The 22,064-nt window shown below is 37.2% G+C and overlaps 1 protein-coding gene and 1 non-coding gene across 12 annotated transcripts in view; one reads left to right on the top strand and one right to left on the bottom strand.

Moving 5' to 3' along the window:
• The window catches only part of UNC79 (unc-79 homolog, NALCN channel complex subunit), a 277,012-nt gene extending 255,444 nt beyond the window's left edge, over positions 1-21,568 (bottom strand). For 6 of the 11 annotated variants that reach the window (XM_055361282.2, XM_063698138.1, XM_063698139.1 and 3 more), the window contains exon 1: positions 20,959-21,093. In XM_055361282.2, the coding sequence (XP_055217257.2) occupies positions 20,959-20,980 (22 nt within the window). In that variant the 5' untranslated portion in view covers positions 20,981-21,093. Of the gene's footprint in view, positions 1-20,958; positions 21,094-21,143 lie in introns of those variants that run through there. The other 5 variants (XM_063698140.1, XM_063698143.1, XM_063698141.1 and 2 more) reach the window with 2 other exon arrangements.
• LOC115930638 (U6 spliceosomal RNA) lies at positions 14,508-14,618 on the top strand. The gene has a single exon (XR_004067259.1). It is a non-coding gene; the product is annotated as a U6 spliceosomal RNA (small nuclear RNA).
• Positions 21,569-22,064: the final 496 nt, after the last annotated feature.

Below are 22,064 nucleotides of genomic sequence, written 5' to 3'. Positions count from 1 at the left end.
CAATCATCTAAAACATACACAACTAAAATGTCACCAAATTACAGTAAAAGGATTTTTCAAAGACAAGAAGAAAAGGAGACAAGGCAAGAAAACACAAAGCAAGATCATTTTTGGAAGCTTGAAAGCTAATAGACAAGTAGCAGTTGACTTGGCAGACCAGAGAAAGTCAAATCCCAGTCCAGCAGCAGTGCTAAGAACCAACTGATTCCAAAGCCAAGAACCAACTAGTGTGCATTTCAGGCTTCTCAAAAGGTACAGAAACGGCAGCAACAGATAGCTTTGGAACAGGAGGTAAGGGGCAGAAGAGGGTGCTAAAAAAAATGTGGGGGATTGGCTGAAAACTGTTTAAGAGCAATTAGAACCCTAAATTTTCTCCCCCACTTCACATGCCCTGAGAGAGCACCTCTCCTCAACTCAGAATATCTGAAGTTCATTGCCGGAAGAGAGACACATCAGAGGGTCTCCGGAATGGCAGAGACCAAACAGAATGGAAAGCCAGGATAATCTACCTAACCAAGGGGATTTGCTGGCTATATGAAGTGTAAATGCTAACGCAGAGCGGAACCAAACCCTGCCCTCCAACCCCTGGCAGCTAGACCCTTACCCTTCAGGCTGGAGACAGGAAGCCTCTTTTTTTTTCTCCTTCCGGCTGTGAATCTGACTAAGTCAAAGAGGAAAGGTCTGAAGACAGTCACACCACGGGTGCCCCCAGTAAATGGCCCTCTAACATGCTCAGGTCAGCTTCTTAGTTCCAGCCCTTAATTATGAGTAGACAGGGAAGGAAGGCCAACCATCTAAAGAAAGCCTCTAACTGTAAGACCAGAAGGAGAGAAAATCAACTTGGAGAGAAAATCAACTTGGAGAGAAAGAGTCTGTAGGGAAGAGGAAAACTTTATCTTAAAAAAAAAAACTGTTATTAATATCAGAAAGATAAGATACTCTACCTATGAACGAATGCTGTTGTGCTGTTAGAAAAACAACATACAGTGAAGAAAAAAGTTTTTGTAGATCAAAAACATAATCCCAGGAATAATCAATAGAAGGTTTAGAAGATACAATTGAGAAAATTTCCCCAAAATACAGCAAAAGACAAAATAAAAGAGAAATGACAAATCCAGGATATCCAATATCAGGATATAAGGAGTTTCAGAAAAAGGCAATAGCAAAACCAAAAGAGTTAAAACCATTAACAAAATGAGTTAAGAACTTTTTAGATAATGGCGGATTAAAAGAGCCCACCACAATGAAGAAAAATAGACACATAGCAATGCACTTTGCTATGAAATGTCAGAAGCTAGGGACAAAGAAAAGACTCTACATACTTCTAGAGATTTTTAAATTTTTTTATTACTTAGGAAATATCAAGAATCAAAATGGCTTTGAAATTCTCCAAAGCAACACTGGAAACAAGATAACGATGAAGCAATGCCTTCAAAACCCTGAAAAACAATGTTCCCAAAGTAGAATTCTACATTCAGACAAACTACAAACCAAAAATAAAGGCGTATTTAGACATTCATAGATGCATCCTTTCTCCTGGGAGAAAGAACACCCAGTTGTGTATCAGGCATAGAAGGCAATCAGTCAAGGTCAGAGCAATGTGGTTCCAGAGACAAATTCCTGAAAGTTGCCATCACCAAGAACCCCAGACCATGCTTTTAACCCAATGCAGAATGCCTCGGCAAGTGTGGCCCAGATATTTGTTCCTGAGCCAATAAAGTTCCTACTCTCCTCCACAGTGGCCTCAAACAGCTAAGGACACTCATTTTACCCCTACAGAAAGTTTCTGCTTTGACCTACTTCTAAGAGCTAGAGGCAGGTCATGTTGAGCTTAAGCAGAAAACATAGAGTAACCCACTCCCTGACCACATTTTTGGTCAGAGGTCCCCTGGCCTACACAACAGCACTGCAAAGCCTCAACTGGGATGAACTCCTTCTTTCCCAGGACTCACTTCTGACTTTGCTCAGTGACCTCCTGAAGAGGAGCTCTCAAGGAAGTTGAATTTAGATTGTGTCCCAGAGACTGTTTCGCACATCTTCATGATATGAAAGAGGGTGTACAATTACGTACACACTTTCAAAATAATAACGTACACCCATTTACCCACCGTCAGATTAAAAGATAGAACATTTCCTGTATCTTATCTATACCCACCACTGATTTCATCCCCCTCACTTGCCCTAGATACAAGTCCCTTTCTAACATTTTCATTTATCATTCCCTTGCTTTTCAGTTTCATCCCCTGATGATGTTATTACCCAAACACTAAATTATTTAATTCAAAAAAACTGAAGAGCAAGCATGAACCCAGTCGCATAAGAAAAACACAATATGTATATTGTCATTGTTGAGAAGGCTCCCATATTTACAAGTTGGTTTTTTTCTTTTTTTTTTTTTTTTTTAGAGACAAGGTCTTGCTCTGTTGCCCAGGCTGGAGTGCAGTGGTGCAGTCACTGGTCACTGCAACCTCAAACTCCTGGCCTCAAAGGATCCTCTGGCTTCATCTTCCCAAGTAGCTGGGATTAAAGGCACGCACCATCACACCTGTGCCCTGTATTTATGACTTTTGATAATCATTTCTTTATTAAAGAATAAAGAGCTTCTGTGACTTCATTTTGACCCAGAAACAGAGAGTAGATGAACAGCCACAAGCCTGGTTCTAAAGGCAGCAGCCATTTATTTAAGAAACGAATCTAAAAACCAGAGACTAGAGTTTAAGCACTCAAAAATAATCAGCTTAAATATGGTAAAAGAGGAGGATTCTGGAAAGAGGACAGTGGCAACAGCATAGTTTTTGAGTCAACCCAGGGTCCTCTGTTAAAAACAGACAGATCAATGAGGATAACAAAACCAAAGACCCACTGACAATCTCTACAACAAAATTAGGAGACAAAGTATCACCGTGGACTAAATATGAAAGGATGGGGACAGACTGCTGATAGCCACACAGCCATGTGGCATCAGCATCCATGCAGGAAGACACGAAAGGAAGGCAGTTGGGTCTTCAGAACAGAACTCTCAAGTCATCAACAGGTACTGTGGGGCCCAGTCTGAAAACAGGAGTCAAAGCAAGGAGGGAGTTCCTCAAGTGATAAGATCTGAAAGTGATGGAGCAGATTCTAAAAACGAACAAACCAAAAACTACTTTCCTGAAGCAAGTGAGGGAATCCCACAAGGGAAAAAACCATAAACTCTGGATCCTCAAACTCTGACATCTTTGACTGACCCCTGAACCACACAAGTGCAAAATAGACCCAAATCAGCCCAGCTGAAGACAAAAGATCTGAACAAAGTAAGGAACTTCTGCATGAGAACAGAGTTTGCAATTCCATCCCAGCCAGGAAAATTACCCATAAAGCAAAGGAAACACCACCTCATCAGTGGGAAATAGTAGACCCCAAAGTCTCCAAAACTTAACATTCATTATATCCAGGATACAACTCAAAATGACCCAACATAAGAAGAACCAAGAAAATAAAACACATTCCCACAAGAAAAGTCAGTATATTCTGATCCTGAAAGGAAATAGACGCTGGAACTAACAGACAAGGATTTTAATGAATTGCTAAAACTATCCTCAATTAAGTAAAACAAAATATGTTTTCAATGCATGAAACTCTCATCAGAGAAATGGGAAGTCTCAGCAGAAATAAAAAAATCATGCAAGAAGAACAAGATGGAAATTCTAGAACTGAAAAACAATTTCAGAAATAAAAATTAACTGAATGAACTTACAGCCATTAGAAATGGTCATGACAGAGGAAAGAATATGTGAACTTGAAAATAGACCAATGGAAAGTATCCAACATGAAGAACAGAGGAGAGAAACGATTAAAAAAAAAAAAAAAAGAACCGAGCCTCAGAGGTGGGTTAGGTAGTATCAGACAGTAAGAGGTACATATGTGTGATGGGAATACCAAAAGGAAAGGACAAAAAGAACGGGGCTGAGAAAATATTTGAGAAATAATAGCCAAAGAGTCCTCAGATTTGGTAACAGGCAGAAATTTTCAGACATGAAATGACAAACACAAAGCAGAATGAACACCCAGAGGCCCATGCCAATAGAAGCCCACGTGACACTCAGACTGTTGAAAGCCAAAAATAAAGAGCAGATCTTAAAACCAGTAAGAGAAAACAATAATTTACATACATTTTATGGATATATGACAAGTAATGGCTGAATTCACCTCTGAAACCAAGAAGGCCAGAGGGAATAACATTTTTAAAGTACTCAAAGGAAAAAAAAACTGTCGAAGCAAAATCCTGTATTCAGCAAAAATATTATTCAAGAATAAAAGCAAAATAAAGACTTTTTCAGACAAAAGAAATCTAAAACATTTGGTCACAAGTAGAGCTACACTACAAAATATGTGAAGGAAAGTTTTTCAGGCTAAGGAGAAATAAATTTCAGATAGAAACTTGAGTCCTCAGAAAAAAAAAAAACAAAGAGCACCAGAAATTGTAAATATCTTGGTAAATGCAAAAGACTATACTTTCTTTTTTCTGTTAATTTCTTTATTAACCATGTAATTTTAAAATTAAAGTTACAGTATTGTCTTGTGGGGTTTATAACATATGTAGATGTATTACATAAAATAAGTATAAAATAAAGAGGGATATGGGCCTATAAAGTTGCAAGATTTCTATATTTTAAATAAGGTAGTACGTTATTAACTGTGAAAAATTAAGGAAGTACACAATAATTGCTCAGTCAACCAGTAGTTTAAAAATGCAAAAAAGAATATTTAAAAAGACAGTAGGAAAACTTTAAAGGGTGAAAGGAAATGAATGGGAAACATAAGCCAGATAAACAGAATGTGAAGGTAGTCTGGAGTAGCAATATTAATATCAGATAAAATACATTTCAAAGCAAAATATATTAACAAGGATAAAAAAGACACTTCATAAAAATAAAAGGGGTATTCAACAGGAAAACATAACAATCATAAATGTATATGAACCCAGTAACAGAGTTTCCAAACACATGAAGCAAAAATGACAGATTTAAAGGGAAAAGGAATTCCATAATCTAAAGACTGCAATATGCTTTAACAGCAACTATTAGAAAAATTAGACAAAAATCAGCAAATGCGTAGATTTCAACACATTACCCAACAATTTAAAAATACATTTTGTTTTCAATTGGCACATAGAATGTTTACCAGTATAGACTATATTTGAGGCCATAAAACAAGTCTTAATAAATGTCAAAAGATTGAAAGCATACAGAATATATTCTCTAACAAAAATAGAATTAAGTTAGAAATCAAAAACAAGATAACCAGGAAAATCCCAAATATTTGGAAATTAAACAACACACTTCTAGGCCGGGCACGGTGGCTCACACCTGTAATCCCAGAACTTTGGGAGACCAAGGCAGGAGAATCATTTGAGGTCAGGAGTCTGAGACCAGACTGGCCAACGTGATGAACCCCCATCTCTACTAAAAATGCAAATTAGCCAAGCATGGTGGCGGGTGCCTGTAATCCCAGCTATTCAGGAGGCTGAGGCAAGAGAATCGCTCAAACCTGGGAGGTGGAGGTTGCAGTGAGCTAAGATCGTGCCACTGCACTCCAGCCTGGGCAACAGAGCAAAACTCCATCCCCCACCAAAAAAAAAAAAAACCACACACATGTCTAAAGAAATTTTGGGTCAAAGAAAAAAATTGCAAGATAAATTAGAGAATTAAACTGAATAATGAAAATTCAAAACTGGTGGAATGTGCCTAAAGCAGGACTTATGAAGAAATGCATGGCTTTCAAGTGCCTCTATTAGAAAAGAAGAAAGATTTCAAATTAATAATATAGTTCTCACTTTCAGATGCTAGAAAAAAGAAGAGCTAATTAAAACCCAAACAAACCAAAGGAAGGAAATGGTATAAATAATTATGTACAAAAATCAATAAAATAGGAAACAGAGAAACAATAGAGAAAATCATTGAAACCAAAAGTTGGTTCATCAGTAAAATGTATAAACCTCTAACCAGACAGGTCAGGAAAAAAAGAGACATAAATTGCCAATATCAGAAATAAAAGAGGAACATAGCAACAAATTCTATAGATATAAAAAGAATTATAAGGGATTATTACAAATAACTTTATACCAGTAAATGGCAACTAGACAAATTTGTCAAATGGACAAAATGGACAAATTCCTTAAAAGACACAAATAACCATAACTGACTTAAGAAGAATTTAAAGCAAACAAAAATTGTGAAATCTTTATCAACTGAAGAAACTGAATTTAAAATTTGAAACCTTCCCCCAAAAAAAGAACCTCCAGGCTCTAATGGCTTCAATGGTGAATTTATCAAAAAATCAAGGAATCGTTATCAATTCTACACAAACCCTTTCAGAAACTATAGAAAAGGAAACACTTCCCAACTCATTTTATGAAGCCAATTTTATCCTGATTTCAAAACCAGACAAAAATATCACAAGAAAACAAAACTACAGACCAGTATATCTCGTGAAAACACAGATACAAAACTCCCTAACTAAACATTAGAAAACTGAATCCAACAATATTTTTAGAAGAATACAGTATGACCAAATAGGGTTTAATTCAGGAATAAAGGAATGCAAGGTTGGTCTAACATTCTGAAAGGCTCAAAGCTTTCCACCTAAGGTCAAGAACAAGGCAAGAACACTCACTCACATCACTTTTATTTAGCATTGTTCTGAAGGTCCTAGCCAGTACAGTAGGCAATAAAAAGAAATAAAAGGCATACAGATTGGAAAGGCAGATGTAAAATTATCTTCATCCACAAATGGCATAACAGTGCATACTGAAAACCTTAAATTATACATATATTTTTTTCTTTTTTTAAACTACTCACCAAATACATGAGTGTGGTAGGGGTACAGGATATAAGACCAACACGACAAAGCTATTGTATTTATCTATACTAACAGCAAATAATTAGGAAATAAAACTTGAAAAACAAATCCACTCACAAAAATACTTAGGAATAAATTTAATGAAAGATGTGACAACTACCAAATATTGCAAAAGAGAATTAAACAAGACATAATTAAGTTTACATATGTGTCATTCCAAGGATTGTTAAGAAAGTAATCCTCTCCAAATGGATCTATAGACCAAAATCCAAATAAGCTTCCTTTGAAGCAAATTACAAGTTGATTTTAAAATTTACATAGAAAGCAAAGGACTTTAAATAGTTGAAACAGTTTTGAAAAATAAGAACAAAGTTGGACGATTGATAGTACTAAAGATCATATGCCATTGACATAAGAATAGATGAAGAAACAAAATAGAGTCCAGAGATAGACCCACATATATATGAGTGATTGACTATCAACAAAGGTACCAGGATAATCCAATAGAGATAAGAAACAATTGGATATCGTACATGGAAATAATGAACCTCAAACTTTACCTCACATTATACATAAAATTAACTCAAAAATGTTTATAAATCTAAATGTTAGAGATAAAACCATTAAACTTCTAGAAGAAAATACTGAAGAAAATCTTTGTGACATTGGTTTAGGCAAAGATTCCTTAAACAGGATACCAAAAGTGCAAATGACAGAAGAAAAAAAAATTGAAAATGGGCTGTATAATTTAAAAGTCTTGCTTCTCGAAAGTCATTGTTAAGAAAACACAAAGGTAAGCCACAGATTGGAAGCAAAATGTTTCAAAACAATGAACTTGTATTCAGAATATATAAAGAACCCTTAAAACTCAATCAAAAGATCAAAAAAATCCAATAAAAATAGACCAAAGATTGGAACAGAAATTTCCCAAAAGAAGATATACAAATAGTCAATTGGCACATAAAAAGATGTTCAACATCACTAATCCTCAGAGAAATGCTAATTAAAACCACAAGATACCACTGCACACCAACTAGAAAGACTAAAGTTAAATAGACTGTGAATACCAAGTGTTGATGAAGATGCAGATCAACTGAAACTCTCTCCTACATTGCTGCTGGGAACATAAAACCTTACAGCCACTTTGCAAAATAGTATAGAAATACCTTATAATGGTAAATATTCATTAACCATACTACCAAGCAATTCCATTCCTAGGTATTCAACCTAGAGAAATAAAAACATATGTCCACATGAAACCAGGTATGCAAATATTCATAATGGCCCAAAACTGGAAACAACCCAAATTTCTATCAACGGGTGAATGGATAAACAAATTGTAATATACACATGCCATGGACTATATAGAGCAACAAAAACAAACAAAATATTAATTAACCCAACAACATGAGTGACTCTCCAAAACATTATGATAAATAAAAGAAGTTAGACAGAAGCCAGGTGCCGCGGCTCATGCCTGTAATCCCAGCACTTTGGGAGGCCAAGGCAAGTGGATCACGAGGTCAGGAGTTCGGGACCAGCCTGCCCAACATGGTGAAACCCTGTCTCTACTAAAAATACAAAAAATTAGCCGGGCATGGTGGTTTGCACCTGTAATCCCAACTACTCGGGAGGCTGAGGCAGGACAATCGCTTGAACCCAAGAGGCGGAGGTTGCAGCGAGCCGAGATTGTGCCATTGCACTCTAGCCTGGGTGACAGAGCAAGAGTCCGTCTTGAGAAAAAAAAAAAAAAGGAGTCAGACAGAAAAGACTATGCACTGAATGCTTCCATTTACATGAAATTCTATAAAAGGCAACACTAATAATAAAAAGAAAAGCAATGTCTTCCTGGAACTGGGAGTTGAAGGAAGGGATCAAGAGCAAAGGACACAAGGAATCTTTCTAAGATAAGGATAAGGGTATTTATTTATTTATTTATTTATTTATTTAGAGACTGAGTCCCTCTCTGTTGCCCAGGCTGGAGTGCAGTGGCGCAATCTCAGCTTCCTGCAACCTCAGCTTCCTGGGCTCAAGCGATTCTCCTGCCTCAACCTCCTGAGTAGCTGGGACTACAGGGATGCACTACCACGCCTGGCTAATTTTTATATTTTTAGTAGAGACAGGGTTTTGCCATGTTGGCCAGGCTGGTCTCAGACTCCTGACCTAAACTGATATGCCCACCACAGCCTCCTAAAGTGCTGGGATTACAGGCATGCACCACTATGCCCTGCTAATTTTTGTACTTTTAGTAGATATAGGGTTTTGCCATGTTGGCCAGGCTGGTTTCAAACTCCTGACCTAAAGTGATCCGCCCACTTTGGCCTCCCAAAGTGCTGAGATTACAGGCATAAGGCACCATGTCCGGCCAGGATATGGGTCTTTATCTTTATTGTGGTAGTGGTTACATGACTGTATATTCTTAGCAAAATTCATCAATCTGTGCTTTGCAAATTGGTGAATTTTATTATTTGTCACTATTTCCACGTAAACAAAAAGAGGACAAAATGACACGTATCTTAATATGTATGTATTTGGGCGTGTCTACATTAGAAGACATGGTGATAGTAGTCAAATGCTTGTACTTACTTATAATGAATAAGTTGAATTTATGCAAAATAAAATAATATTCAACTGAATGTTATCAACTTTATATTTAACATTTCAAAATAAGGCCTAAATAAATATATAGTTCTATATACATGCAGAATCACCAAGAATAGGCTAGTTCACATGTAGACTAATAAAGGTATATTGTGTGGGTAATTCTAAAAAAACTCTAAAAGAAATAAAGGAAGAGATTTTTTAAAACGTACAGTAGAAAATGATCCTACAGAAGATAAGCAAAAAACATCCAACATATGTATGATAGGGATCTCAAGGGAAAATGCCAAACAATGGAACAAAACAAGTATTAAAACTGTATCTCCAGAAACTGTATTTCCTAAAATTAAAAAAAAATCTTGAACTTATTGAAAGGACGTACTGCAATCATTTCAGCATGACCCAACAATGAATCATATTATAGTTAAGGCTACTTAAAAGGAGATTAAAAAAGAAGACTAAGCCACTAAGAAAACAAGATTGTCACTGGACTTTTCACCAATCCTTAATGCCAAAAAAAATGATGTGACAAATTTAAAATACTCAAGTTGGCGAAATATAAGTCAAAGATTTTATGTCCACCCAAGCTGACCTCCAAGTACAAAGTTGCAAACTATTATAAACTTGCCAAAACTCAGGCAATAATTGATTCTCTAAGCCCTTCCTAAAGGATCTATTAGAAATGGCGATTAAGACAACCAAAAAGACTGAAAGACAGCAGTATAAGAATGAGTGATGAGTATTAAATATAAATTTATCTGCGAAACAAAGCTAAACCATGATTATAAGAAAGAAAATATAGCAGCTAAAATACAATTATCAAAAATCAGGAGGCATGGAAGGCATATGGATATGATTGTCTAATGGGTATTAATTGTAAACAAAATGACACTATTGTATATCAGATACTGGGTTAGAAGGAGGGGAGAGAGAAGAGGTTAGGAGCTAATTGCAATATTATTCAATGTAGGGAACTAGTTAGTCCAGAAACAAGAGGACTAGCAGTATTATGTAGAAGTCTTAGTATAAAGTTAACCAAAAGAAAAAAATGAGCAAATAAAACCCATTGCATAATGAAAGAGTTTAGATATAAAATACATAAAAATAAAATAATATGATAGAACTGAGGCCAAACATATTAATCATGTCAATAGATGTAAAAGGGCTTAACTCACCTATTAAAAGAAAAGGATTTTCAGATTGGCTAACAAAGCAAAATCCAACACTATGCAGAATACAAGAGACACACCTAAAACAAAGAGATTCAAAAGAGTTAAAAATAAAAGGATGGCAAAAGATATATCAGGCAAACACAAATAAAAAGAAAACGGGGTCATAATCTTAATATCTGACAAGGTGGAATTCAGACCAAAAAGCATTAAAATAGTTAAAGAAGTGCCCTTTATAATGTTTAAGGCTACAATTCACAATGAAGATATTAGTTATTAGTATTTATGCACCCAGTAACACAGTAATAACTTCGATTAAGCAGCAACCTACAGAAGATGCAAGGAGAAATAGACAGAAACACACTAATAATAGGAGACTTTAACATACCTCTCACAATCCAAGATCAAGTGGACTAAAAATTAATAAAAGGTATAAAAGACCTAAACAACATTACAAGGTAGATCTTATAGATATACATCAAACTCATATTATTGTATCAATAATAATAGCGATTACAACTTCTTTTTAAGTACAGATGTGGTATTCACAAAAACTGACTAAATCTTATGACACAACAAAAACCTCAATGTGCTACAGAATAGAAATAATGTAAATAGTATCCTCAGACCATAAGGCAATAAAATTAGAAATCAACAACACAACAGAGAAACAAAAATGCCCTTCCACATGGAAATTTATGCAGTTTTAAACCACTCTTAGGTCAAAGGCAAATATACAAAATTCAATTGCAGAATTTCTTGAAAATAGTTATAATAAAGCCTGACATTACCAGAATCTGTAGGCTATAACTAAAGGAAGTGTCAAAGAAAATTATATTGCATGAAATGCCTATCTCAATAAAAATTAAAAAAAAAATTAACAGCCAACTCAAAAAGCTAGAGGAATACAAAATAAAACAAAGAAATCGAGGAAAAAATAATCAGAAATTAATAATAAAAACTGAAATTAATTTAGAAATGCCAAAAACTAGAAGTAATAAATAAATAAAAATAACTGGTTTCTTGAAAAAGAAATCAACAAAATAGACAAACCACTAACCCAATTTTTTAAAGGGGGCAGGGGAGACAGCACAAATACACAACATTAAATACAGTCATCCCTCAGTATCCACCAGGGATTGGTTCCTGGACCCACCCCCACCCCTAACCTTCTGCAGGTACCAAAATCCTTGGATGTTCAAGTCCTTTTTATAAAATTATATAGTATTTGCATATAACCTATGCACATCCTCCTGTATACTTTAAATCATCTCTGTTTTATAATACCGAATAAAATGTCATCGTATAGGAATAGTTGTCATACCCCACTGTATTTTTTTATTGTACTATTTTTTATTGTTTTTTTCCCAAATATTTTTGATCTACTGTTGGTTGAATCCATGGATGCAAAAACCACCAGATACAGAGGGCCGACTGTATGCATTAGAAATGACAAGCAGAAAATAAACATCAAAACAGAGGAATTTTTAAAATTTCTAAGTTAGTCATTTGCATAATTCTATGCAAACAAATTTGAAAACTTAGATGAAATGCATAATTTTTTAGAGAAATAAAACTTACCAAAATTGACCCCAGTAGAAACAGAAAGTCTAAATAGAACAAGTGTCGTACAACAAATAGAGAAAGAAGTTAAAGAGTTCCACTACAAAAAAAGCACAGGCCAGATTGTTTTACAGGGGAACTCTAAAAAACTTTTAAAGATCAGATAACACCAATGCTACTATATTATTCCAAAGTTTAGAAAGGAAGCAAAATTTCCAGGCTCACTTTATGTAGTGAGTATCACATTGTTCCCCGGTCCTGAATAAAATTACTTCCCACTCTGCCCCCCAGAAAAACACCTATGAAACAATCTAACTTATTAATATCAATGCAAAAATTCTTAAAATATGATGAAATTCAACTAAGCATATCAATAAAGTTAAGAGAGGAAGCAATATGGTCTCCATAGATGCAGAAAATAAACTTGACTCAACACCCATTTCAGTTTAAAAAAAAACTTAACAAAATAAGAATTGACAGATACTGCCTAGTATATTACCTCAGCCCAAAATAATATCTTACTTAAAAGAGAAATACAAGAGATTTTCCTACTAAAGTAAAACACAAGCCAAGAACACCCACTCTCTCTGCTATATTTCACACTGTATTGGAGATACTGACCAATGCAATCAGAAAACAAGAAAGCAATTAGAGGCATAAAAATTGAGTAGAAAAGAAAGGACAAAACTATTTTCTATTTGCAGAGCATACAATTGTATATCTTGAAAACCCAAAAGAATAGATGGAAAAATGACTACAAAAAGAAAATAATTTAGTAAAATAAAGTTATAAAATCAGCATACAAAAACTCAATAGCCTTCATGTATTCAAAATCTTAAAATAGAAGAAATGATACATCTCAATTATGATGGCAAAAAATGATGAAAGAAAATACTAAGCAAGAGCTCAGAAATTCCAAAATCTATATGAGAAAAAAGCACCCCAAGAAAGGCACAGACTTGAACAAATGGAAAGACATACCATGTTCTTAGAAAGAGTAAGATTCAATATCAGAAAGATGTCAATTCTTCCTAAAGTAAGTTATTCTATAAAAGTAATATGATACTCACAAAAATACTATGAGGCTTTTTCCTGGAGTTATTCAACTCGTTTATAAAATTATTTTGGAAGAATGAAAAAGATCTAACGCAATGAGGGTTATGTGAAAAAAAAAAAAAAGAACGAAAAAGAAAGCCAGTGAAACCTGCTTGAAACATTATTTTTTAAGAACAATGTTGAATGGGAGAGTGGAGAGTCTTAGAAAATTCTCCACAAAAATTTTAGCCTCCAGTTAAAATAAAGAGCAGTAATGACCACAGGAGCAATTGTTGGCTCCCTGTGAATAAGTCATCCCAAGTTCATTTCAACTTCCTATTTTTTTAGAGATCTAGACAGGGCATCAAAGAAAAGTTGTAGAGAGTGTATACATCTCAGCAAAGTAGGATGCACTCGGAGAGTCAAATGTAAGCTCCTCTAGAGCTTAGCACAGTGCCTGATACATTGTAGACACCCAATAAATATTGGTTGAATAAGTGAATAGACAAGTTGATGAAATATATAGATTGAGTGGTACCATGATAGGATAGATTTGTATCTAGCGAAACTGTCATATTTAAAATATATTGATTAGAGGCTCAAAGCCAACTTGAAAAAAGTTATTTAATAGCATGACACTCACAGGGCTTTGGTGCTTCTTTCTTTTTGTCAACATTTTTATTTTGGATACTTCATATAGGAATGCATATTGTTTTGGTAGTTGACACAAAACCAATGGAAGAATAGCTAATATGTTGGATTATAGAATCAGACATAACAATGAAATAACATTAATGAGACAAAATGTAATAAGGTTTGTAGTGGTTTGAATTGTATCCCCCAAAAGATATGTTCAAGTCTTAATCCTGGTACTGTGAATGTGACCTCATTTGGAAATAGGGTCTTTGCAGATATAATCAAGTTAAGATAAGGTCATACTGGATTAAGGTGGGCTCTAAATCAAATGACGTGTGTTTATAAGAGGAAGGAGAGAGAGGTTTGGATACAGAGACACAGGCTGTGTAAAGATGGAGGCAGAGATTGGCGTGATGCTGCTACAACCAAGGAATGCCAAAGATTGCCAGAAACCCCCAGAAGCTAGGACACAAGGAAGGGAGATTCTTCCCTAGAGCCTGCAGAGAGAGCACAGCCCTGCCAACACTTTGATTTCAGACTTCTGGTTTCCAGAACTGTAAGAGAATAATCTTCAGTTGTTTTACACCACCTAGTCTGTGCTAATTCATTACAGCAGCTCTAGAAAATTAATACAGCGTTAAACAAAGCCCTAAGACTTTCAGCTGCACAGATAGAGGGTAAGTGCTCACTGAAAATATTAGAATGATATGCAAAAGACTCGCATGACCCTTGCGCAAGGATGACACACAAATCTGTGAAAAGTTCTGTATAAAAAAATAAAAAGAAGAAATAGGAATTAAGGTACTTGAGGAACATTGAAGAAATAAAACCAAAGTATAATAACACATCTCTCAAAGCTGTTATGAAAACGAATTAAGCCAATATATACCAAAGTGCCTAGTACATAGTAGGCACAAGCAATAAATATCTAAACTATCTTTCCTGGAGAGCTTAAGATTCAAGCACATATAATCCTGACACGCTAAACTGTTTGTGAGTTATTATCTATTTCTACTTCTGAGGCAAGCTGATTTATTCTTAAAATAAAATAACATATACATAAATGTATATGTATATACACATGCATTTGTGCATGTATATATACATAAATATATATGTATACACACACACATATCCTTTTAATTTTATTCTATTGGAAGACCAAGTCCCTGAGACCAATGAAAATGAAAGATACCCTGAAATGCTGAACACCACTCGTTTTAATCCCACATCAAATATCAAATGAGACTCACATGATAAGCTGTATGCTGTTGGTAACATTGGTCTTGAAAAGTCCGGAAGGAGAGAAAAACAAGACACAAATAGAATAAATGGACTGAAAGAAGCTAAAAGTTCTAAATGAAATTGTTGAGCTTTTCACATTACAGAAAGCAAGAGTATTGATAGGAATATATTTTTTGCTTAATGCACTTTTTGATACAGGAAATATTTCATTTCTAAGCCAATACATATGTTTATTTATGCAGAGCTATCCATATATTTTCAAAATGTAAGAAACAAATGCATATGAATTTCCAACATAATACTACTGCAAAACAAGAATCCCAACTTAAAGCTTATTTATTGGTTGAGTAATCAATACATAAAACTTGAACAGGATCCAAGTAAAACTGGTCTGAAGAGGCCCTGACTTTAGATATATTGCCACTTTATCTTAAAAAAAAAAACAGTTGGCTGTGTGCTAAAACTGCCTACCACTTTAAGAATCATAATTATTATTTTGAATATAGTAAAAGGAAAATTTAGCTAATCGGACAGAATCAAAACCACAACGAATGTTTAAGAAACGTGTAACATGTTATATAAATACTGTAACATTTGATTTAGCAAATATATTTTAAGTACTTTTGACAACTGTAGTTTTATTTACCTGTAAATCCATTTGAAAAGCATGCATTTTGTGCAATGTTCACATTGCATAGAATGCAGAACTTCATATTAACAAAAATGTAAAATCTTCAAATTAATGATAGCCAAACACTTGGTTATGTAATCCTTCCTTATAAAAGACATTTCATCCACCCTCAGTCATTTTTACTTTTTCAAGAAATGATTTTTGTGCAAACACTATGCACTGGACAAGGGATTGCACACTGGAGACACAGAGAGGAACATAATACAATCTACACACAAAGTAAATTAAGGCAACTAACAAGAAACTAATTGAAATATAGTGTGAGCACACAAATAGGGCATACAGGGAGAAAGTGGCAATCAGGCAAGGTTTCAAAGCTAAGTATTGAGCAGTAAGTAGGCATTAGACAGGCCAAGACGATGAGGGGGAAGAAAACATTTCAGGCAAAAAGAACATGATGCATTGGAGGAACTGAAAAAATAGTTCATTGTAACTGGATCGAAGAGGTAACGCAGAGATTGTTGATGAGCTAGAATCAACAAGGCTTGGGAATGTGTTGAATAGTTATGGCAGAGAGTAAAAAGTTTAGGAAGACTGATTTTTTGACTTGGATAAATGAGCAAGGAAGTGTCATTTACCAAAATGACTGATCTAAAAAGAAGTACAAGGTTGGAACAAAGGACAATGAATTTGGGTGGTATGTATAAGATGCTTGGGTAGAGATAGAGGACTGTAGTTCCAAAAACATTTGTGGACTAGAAAATTGTATGTGGGAGGCATCCTCGTAGATGATACCATGCAAGTGAATGTGGTCAAGAGTCTGTGGGATTTTAAAAAAGAGTGAGAGAGAGGATTAATGACAGAATCCTGTGCGAAGCTAATTTTTAAAAGGCAGGAAGAAGACAGCCCTAAGAAAAAATCTGAGTGGGAACAGCCAGAAAAGAAAGAAGAAAAGGAGAGTTTAAATCAGGAATGCAGCAACTACTGTCAAATGATACAGAGAAGTCATGTAAGACGAGAGCTAAAAGCTATTCTTCTTTTTGCAACCACAAAAATGGTTATAATAGGCACATTCTAATTTTTGCATAATATGAATAAAACTGTAATAGAGTTTCCTCTATAAGAAGTTTGCAATATTCTTGTGAAAAGATTTCTAAATGACTACAACTGCAGTGCTATTGAAAGGAGAAGTACTTTTCTATTTTAGCGATATTACCATATAATGTGCAAAAAATAAAGAAAACTATCTATTGATTTCTCCATGCATGGCCCTTACATATACATGGGAGAGGGGCAAGTTCAACTTCAAGTCATAGTGCTAATCAGCTATACTCTTAAAATTGTTTATCTTTGATGTAATCAAAAATATTTTTGGTTACTGGGAGGCTAGATCCAAACTTCACAATTATCTCCATTTTGGCAGCAAGCATAAGGTTTTATATTTGATGATGATGATAATAATTGTTAACATTTATTAAGTCCTCATTATGTGCCAGGATTCTCTGCTAAGCACTGTTCATGAATCACCTCATTTAATCTTCACAACAACTATAACTATCCCCATTTTATAGAGGATGTAGTCAGGGCTTAGAGACATTAACTTATCTAAGGTCACAGAGTTTACAGGGAGCAAAGCCAGGATTCAAACCCAGGCAGCAGTCTGATTCTAGAACCCCAACTCTGAATGTCTGCTGTTATCAAAAGCAGAGCTTCTTTTGAAAGAGCATACCCAAGGTGATCCCAATTGGTCAATTTTGATTCTTAGAAGACAGAAAAAGTTTGGGGTGGAGGGAGTGGGACTCCTCTTTAGAATTCCAAATAAATTTCACTTTTATCATTCCAAATTATATATCAGCTATGCAAACATTTTCACTACAGTGAACTTTGTAAGAAAAAGAAGTATTTGGAGAAAAAAAAATTTAACTCTTCTGCAATCACCTGAGAAAGTGCTAGGAAGCTTTCACCTCCTGTTTTGAGGCTCTGCAGATAGCAGAGGAAACAGATTGAATATTTTTTTAAAGGCTCCAAAAACTAGCTGCTGCTGCTTTTTTTTTTTTTTTTTTTTTTTTGAGATGGAGTTTTGCTCTGGTTGCCCAGGCTGGAGTGCAATGGCACAATCTCTACTCATCGCAATCTCCGCCTCCCGGGTTCAGGTGATTCTCCTGCCTCAGCCTCCTGAGTAGCTGGGATTACAGACATGCACCACCACGCCAGGCTAATTTTGCATTTTTAGTAGAGATGGGGTTTCTCCATGTTGGTCAGGCTGGTCTCGAACTCCCGACCCCAGGTGATCCACCTGCCTCGGCCTCCCAAAGTGCTGGGATTACAGGCGTGAGCCACTGCGCCCGGCCACTAGCTTCTCCTTCATCACTATTACTTATCTCACAAAAGAAAATGCCACTACATAAAACGGAAATCATTTTTCATATCTCTGTGATACGTTACATTTCAAAGGTAAATCGGGTAATCTGGTTTGGGTTGAAATGCAAGTACTTTCTCTTGCTGGTCCAACAAAACTATGTCTACTTGTCAAACCAGTGAAACCTTTATCTACATCAAGAAGCTCCAAGAAGAAGAGTAATAGAAATAATATTTTGACATTATATTAAGCCTAATTCTCCCTTCTCAGTCCTTAGGAAAGTGGTAGTGTGCATCCTGAATGCAGAGGAGAAACGAGCTCTCCCATTCTCTCCTTATCCAGTAGTCTTCACACCCAGTAGAAGAAAAAAAAATTCCCTGACCTTTCCTTCTCTTGCTCCTTACACGTAGCTAAACTTCTACCAAGTCCAAGGATAAAATGCTGCCAATCTGCGTTCTTTTTATAAAAAGTATTTGTCCTTCATGAACATCAACTATGCAGCCTATTGTGTTTTTGCTTTATTTTCAGGTACATAACATACACTAAAATGTCAATCCACTCATGTTAGTGCATATTAACAGAAAAAGAAAAGAGATTCCTTAATTACCTTCATTCTAAATACAGATACCTAAAAACATCCATAGCATCCTTAACCTTTCCACAGCCTACTCCCATTTACCTTCTTTGCCCTCCAAACCCTTAAGACTAAAGCAAAGATAGCTCCTACTACAATTCCTTACTTTAAAGATGGAAACTCTGAGGCACAAAACTATTAATTGCCCCGCGTCTCACAATTAATCAGAAGGACATACAAAGCTCCAGTCATGTTCTAGCTCCAGATATGGTGTCCTTTTCATCCTCTACAGATGAAAAAAATCTGTTTCACTAACACATCTAAAATAGCTACTTAAGTCCACTAATTGCTCTACAGAATCAAGTCCATAGATAGATTTTATTCATTGCCCAGGAAAGAGACAACACAAAGCATCCAGTCCATTTCAAAATATAACAAGGAAGAGAAAACACAGGAACAGGAGAGTAATACTCACTGGCTTTAGCCTGAAATTACTTACGTAATATGTAACTACACAATCAAATGACAGGTGGTGTTTTTTCCTTTAAAAACCATACTACAATAAAACCACTTCGCTTTATTATAATATCAGGATGTGATATTCTCAAGTGGGAAGTTCTACATGGACTCAAACTATGTTACCATTCCTCAAAACAGAATGCACCCAATTTTTTTCAAAAACCTCTGTAAAAGCAAAACTTAATTTTGAATGTAGATTTAACTTTCAGAAACATGCAAAAAAACATCACAAGAGAGCTTCCTAACTATTCAGAGGAGATGGACTATTTAAAAGTGGGCAATGCTTGTCATTATCATAGCCATCATTTATTGAGTACACTCTATGTGCTAGGCTCATTACTAAACCTTTTATACGTATTCTCTCATTCCCCACAACAACCCCATCAGCATGATTAGCCCAGGTTTACAGATGAGGAAATAAAGTTCAGAGAGGTCAATTATCTTGCCCAAGGTCAAACAGTAGCAAAACTAAGATTCAAACTCAGATCTTCCGGATTCCAAAAAAACATAAAGAAGTAAAAGCACTGGGTGGTAGGTGGGCATGCACAATTTCTAATGAACCATCAATCTGAGAATTCTATGAGCCTTCAGTTTATTTAATTTATCTGGTGAATAAATGACATACTGCATTTTATCATATATAAGATATTGCCCTCAAATAATGAGACTACTGTTTTGTGTGTCTCAAAAACCGGCTTTAGTAGCCATTCCAAAGAAGAATTACAAAGACTTTTAAGTAGTGACAGCATTATCCATATAATGTGTACTGCTTTGGAAGAAAGGAGTCAATCTAGGTGAATAAGTTCTGGTATATTGTTAAAAATTCAAACTCACTGCTTAATAAAAACATCTTTTATTTACAATCTGAAGTTTAAGCTCCTGAATCCCTCAAGCCCTCAAGTGCACTCGGAAAAAGGCTTCACATTGATCAACCTACCAAGTACACACCGAAGGCCTACTAGTGCGCACTGCAACAAGACAGACTATGGGAACCATATTAGAAACTTACTCCATCCACAAGGAGTTAGCAGGTTGCTTCCAACCACGCACACAGTCAGTCATTACTGGGACAACCAAAATCCTCCGGTGCTATTTGCTATAGTTTGTGTGGGCTGCCCTACAAAGGAAGCCTGCTCTTTGGAACAATAATTAGATCAGTTAGGTCATTTTCCCAGAGCTCCTTTCACTTTCTTGTAAGCACCGCATGGTTGTAGTTGGTTTTGACATTGGTATTGGCATTAGTGAGTTAATTTTCCTCTTGCCTGGCTCCCTGCTCCCTCCCCCTTCTCTCCCTTCTTGCCTCTTCCACCCGAAGTGGAAACTGCAGACTCAAACTCCCCTATGGCTCCAGCACCAAGAACTGGGCATGCTCAGAAGGCCAGGCAGGCTTTAGTTGCAACTGACAGTTCCCCGCCCCTGATTTGCCGCTACCCCCCTTCCCCCACTCCAACAAGAGATACTGAAATGTTTATCTGAAAGATACGAGGCCTCTTTTTCCCGAGAATGACCCCATTTTAATTTCATTTCGCAGGGTCTCTGAGTCTTGAGAAACCCCCGCTGGAGCCCGAGGAAGACCGTATTATTTTTCAGCACCGGGGACAGCGCCGCGCTGCCATTAACGTCCACCCTCCCCCACCTCCTCTCTCCGCCACCCCCCACCCGCCCCAACCTCAGCCCCCACCCCCGCACCAGCACAATGCCAAGGTCTCCCAGCAGCCGCAAACGCTGCAGCTGCAATAGCTCCCAGCCGAGGCCGGGCCGGAATGCCGGGCCGGCTGCTACTTACACTGCTCCGCTTTGGTGGACATGGTGCTGTCCAGTTGGAAAGGCTTTGCCCCAAAATCTGTGTCGTGTGAGCTCCCTCGCTCCGCCAGCGATGTTGCGAGGAAAAGAGTGCATACCCCCCACCCCCCACCCCCTCGCTTTCCCCCTCCCTTAGGCCCGTGTCGCTACCATTCGGACAAAACGCACATCAAATTGCAGAATTCGGTCCCGGAAGGTTAGGAAATCGCCCCCGGAGAAATGGGTGGGATTTAATAGGCGGCCAAAGGCTTCCTGTCCGTCCCCTCCTGGAGCTGCCCGCGTTGATGTGGGCGGGGAGACCGAAAGGAGAGAGCAGGCTGCGGCTCCTGGTGAAATGGGAAAATGGGCTCGACCGGGGGAGGAGTATTTCCATTCATAAGGCGCACGGAGGAGACGGGTGTTTCCCAGAGAAAAGCCTCTTAAAGCGCCGGAGTCCCCGACCATTTGGATTTCCCATTGGCTTTCTCCGGGCCTGTAAATCCTGCTCCCGGAGCAGCCCCCGGAGCCTCAGCAGGGTGACCAGAGAGGGACCCAGGTGCGTCCCACGCTTCGTCTCAACCTCCGGGAGGAAGGAGAGGGAGGCGGATCCGGGGCGGGCTGGAGCGCCGGGGCCGGAGGGCGCGAGGATGCTCCTGAGGACCGCGAGGAAGAAAATGCAGGAGGAACCCTCAGCACGGCTTCCCTGCGCGCTGCGGTCCCTGCCCTCGCCTCCCCTCTGCGATGGGCTCTCCTGCTGATGATTGGGGATGGGAGGTCCCACTGCCAGGGGGCTGTGACAAGACTTTAGAAGTTGGGGCTGGAGGAAGGAGGAGATGTCCACGGATGGTGAAGCTGGAAGGGCCACAGAAAAGGAAGATGAAAGACTGAAGACAGGAAGACCCCAGGTGTGCTCCCTTGCAGCCATCCCAGCTGGACAGGGACACATTAGGAAGCCCCTCGACTGGAAAACCGAAGGCAGCGGGAAAGGAAGGCAATAGACGAGGGCATCATGCGTATTAATAGGAAGATATCCAAAGAATCCACTACAGAATGGAGAGACACTTGGAGTCGGGAAGAACCAGATTCAAGACCCACTTTTACCACTTACTC

Source organism: Gorilla gorilla, chromosome 15, assembly GCF_029281585.2.
Source record: "Gorilla gorilla gorilla isolate KB3781 chromosome 15, NHGRI_mGorGor1-v2.1_pri, whole genome shotgun sequence".
In the NCBI taxonomy this organism is placed as follows: Eukaryota; Metazoa; Chordata; class Mammalia; order Primates; family Hominidae; genus Gorilla; species Gorilla gorilla.
Note: the sequence above shows the minus strand (reverse complement) of the source record. Positions and strands in the feature narration are given on the sequence as shown.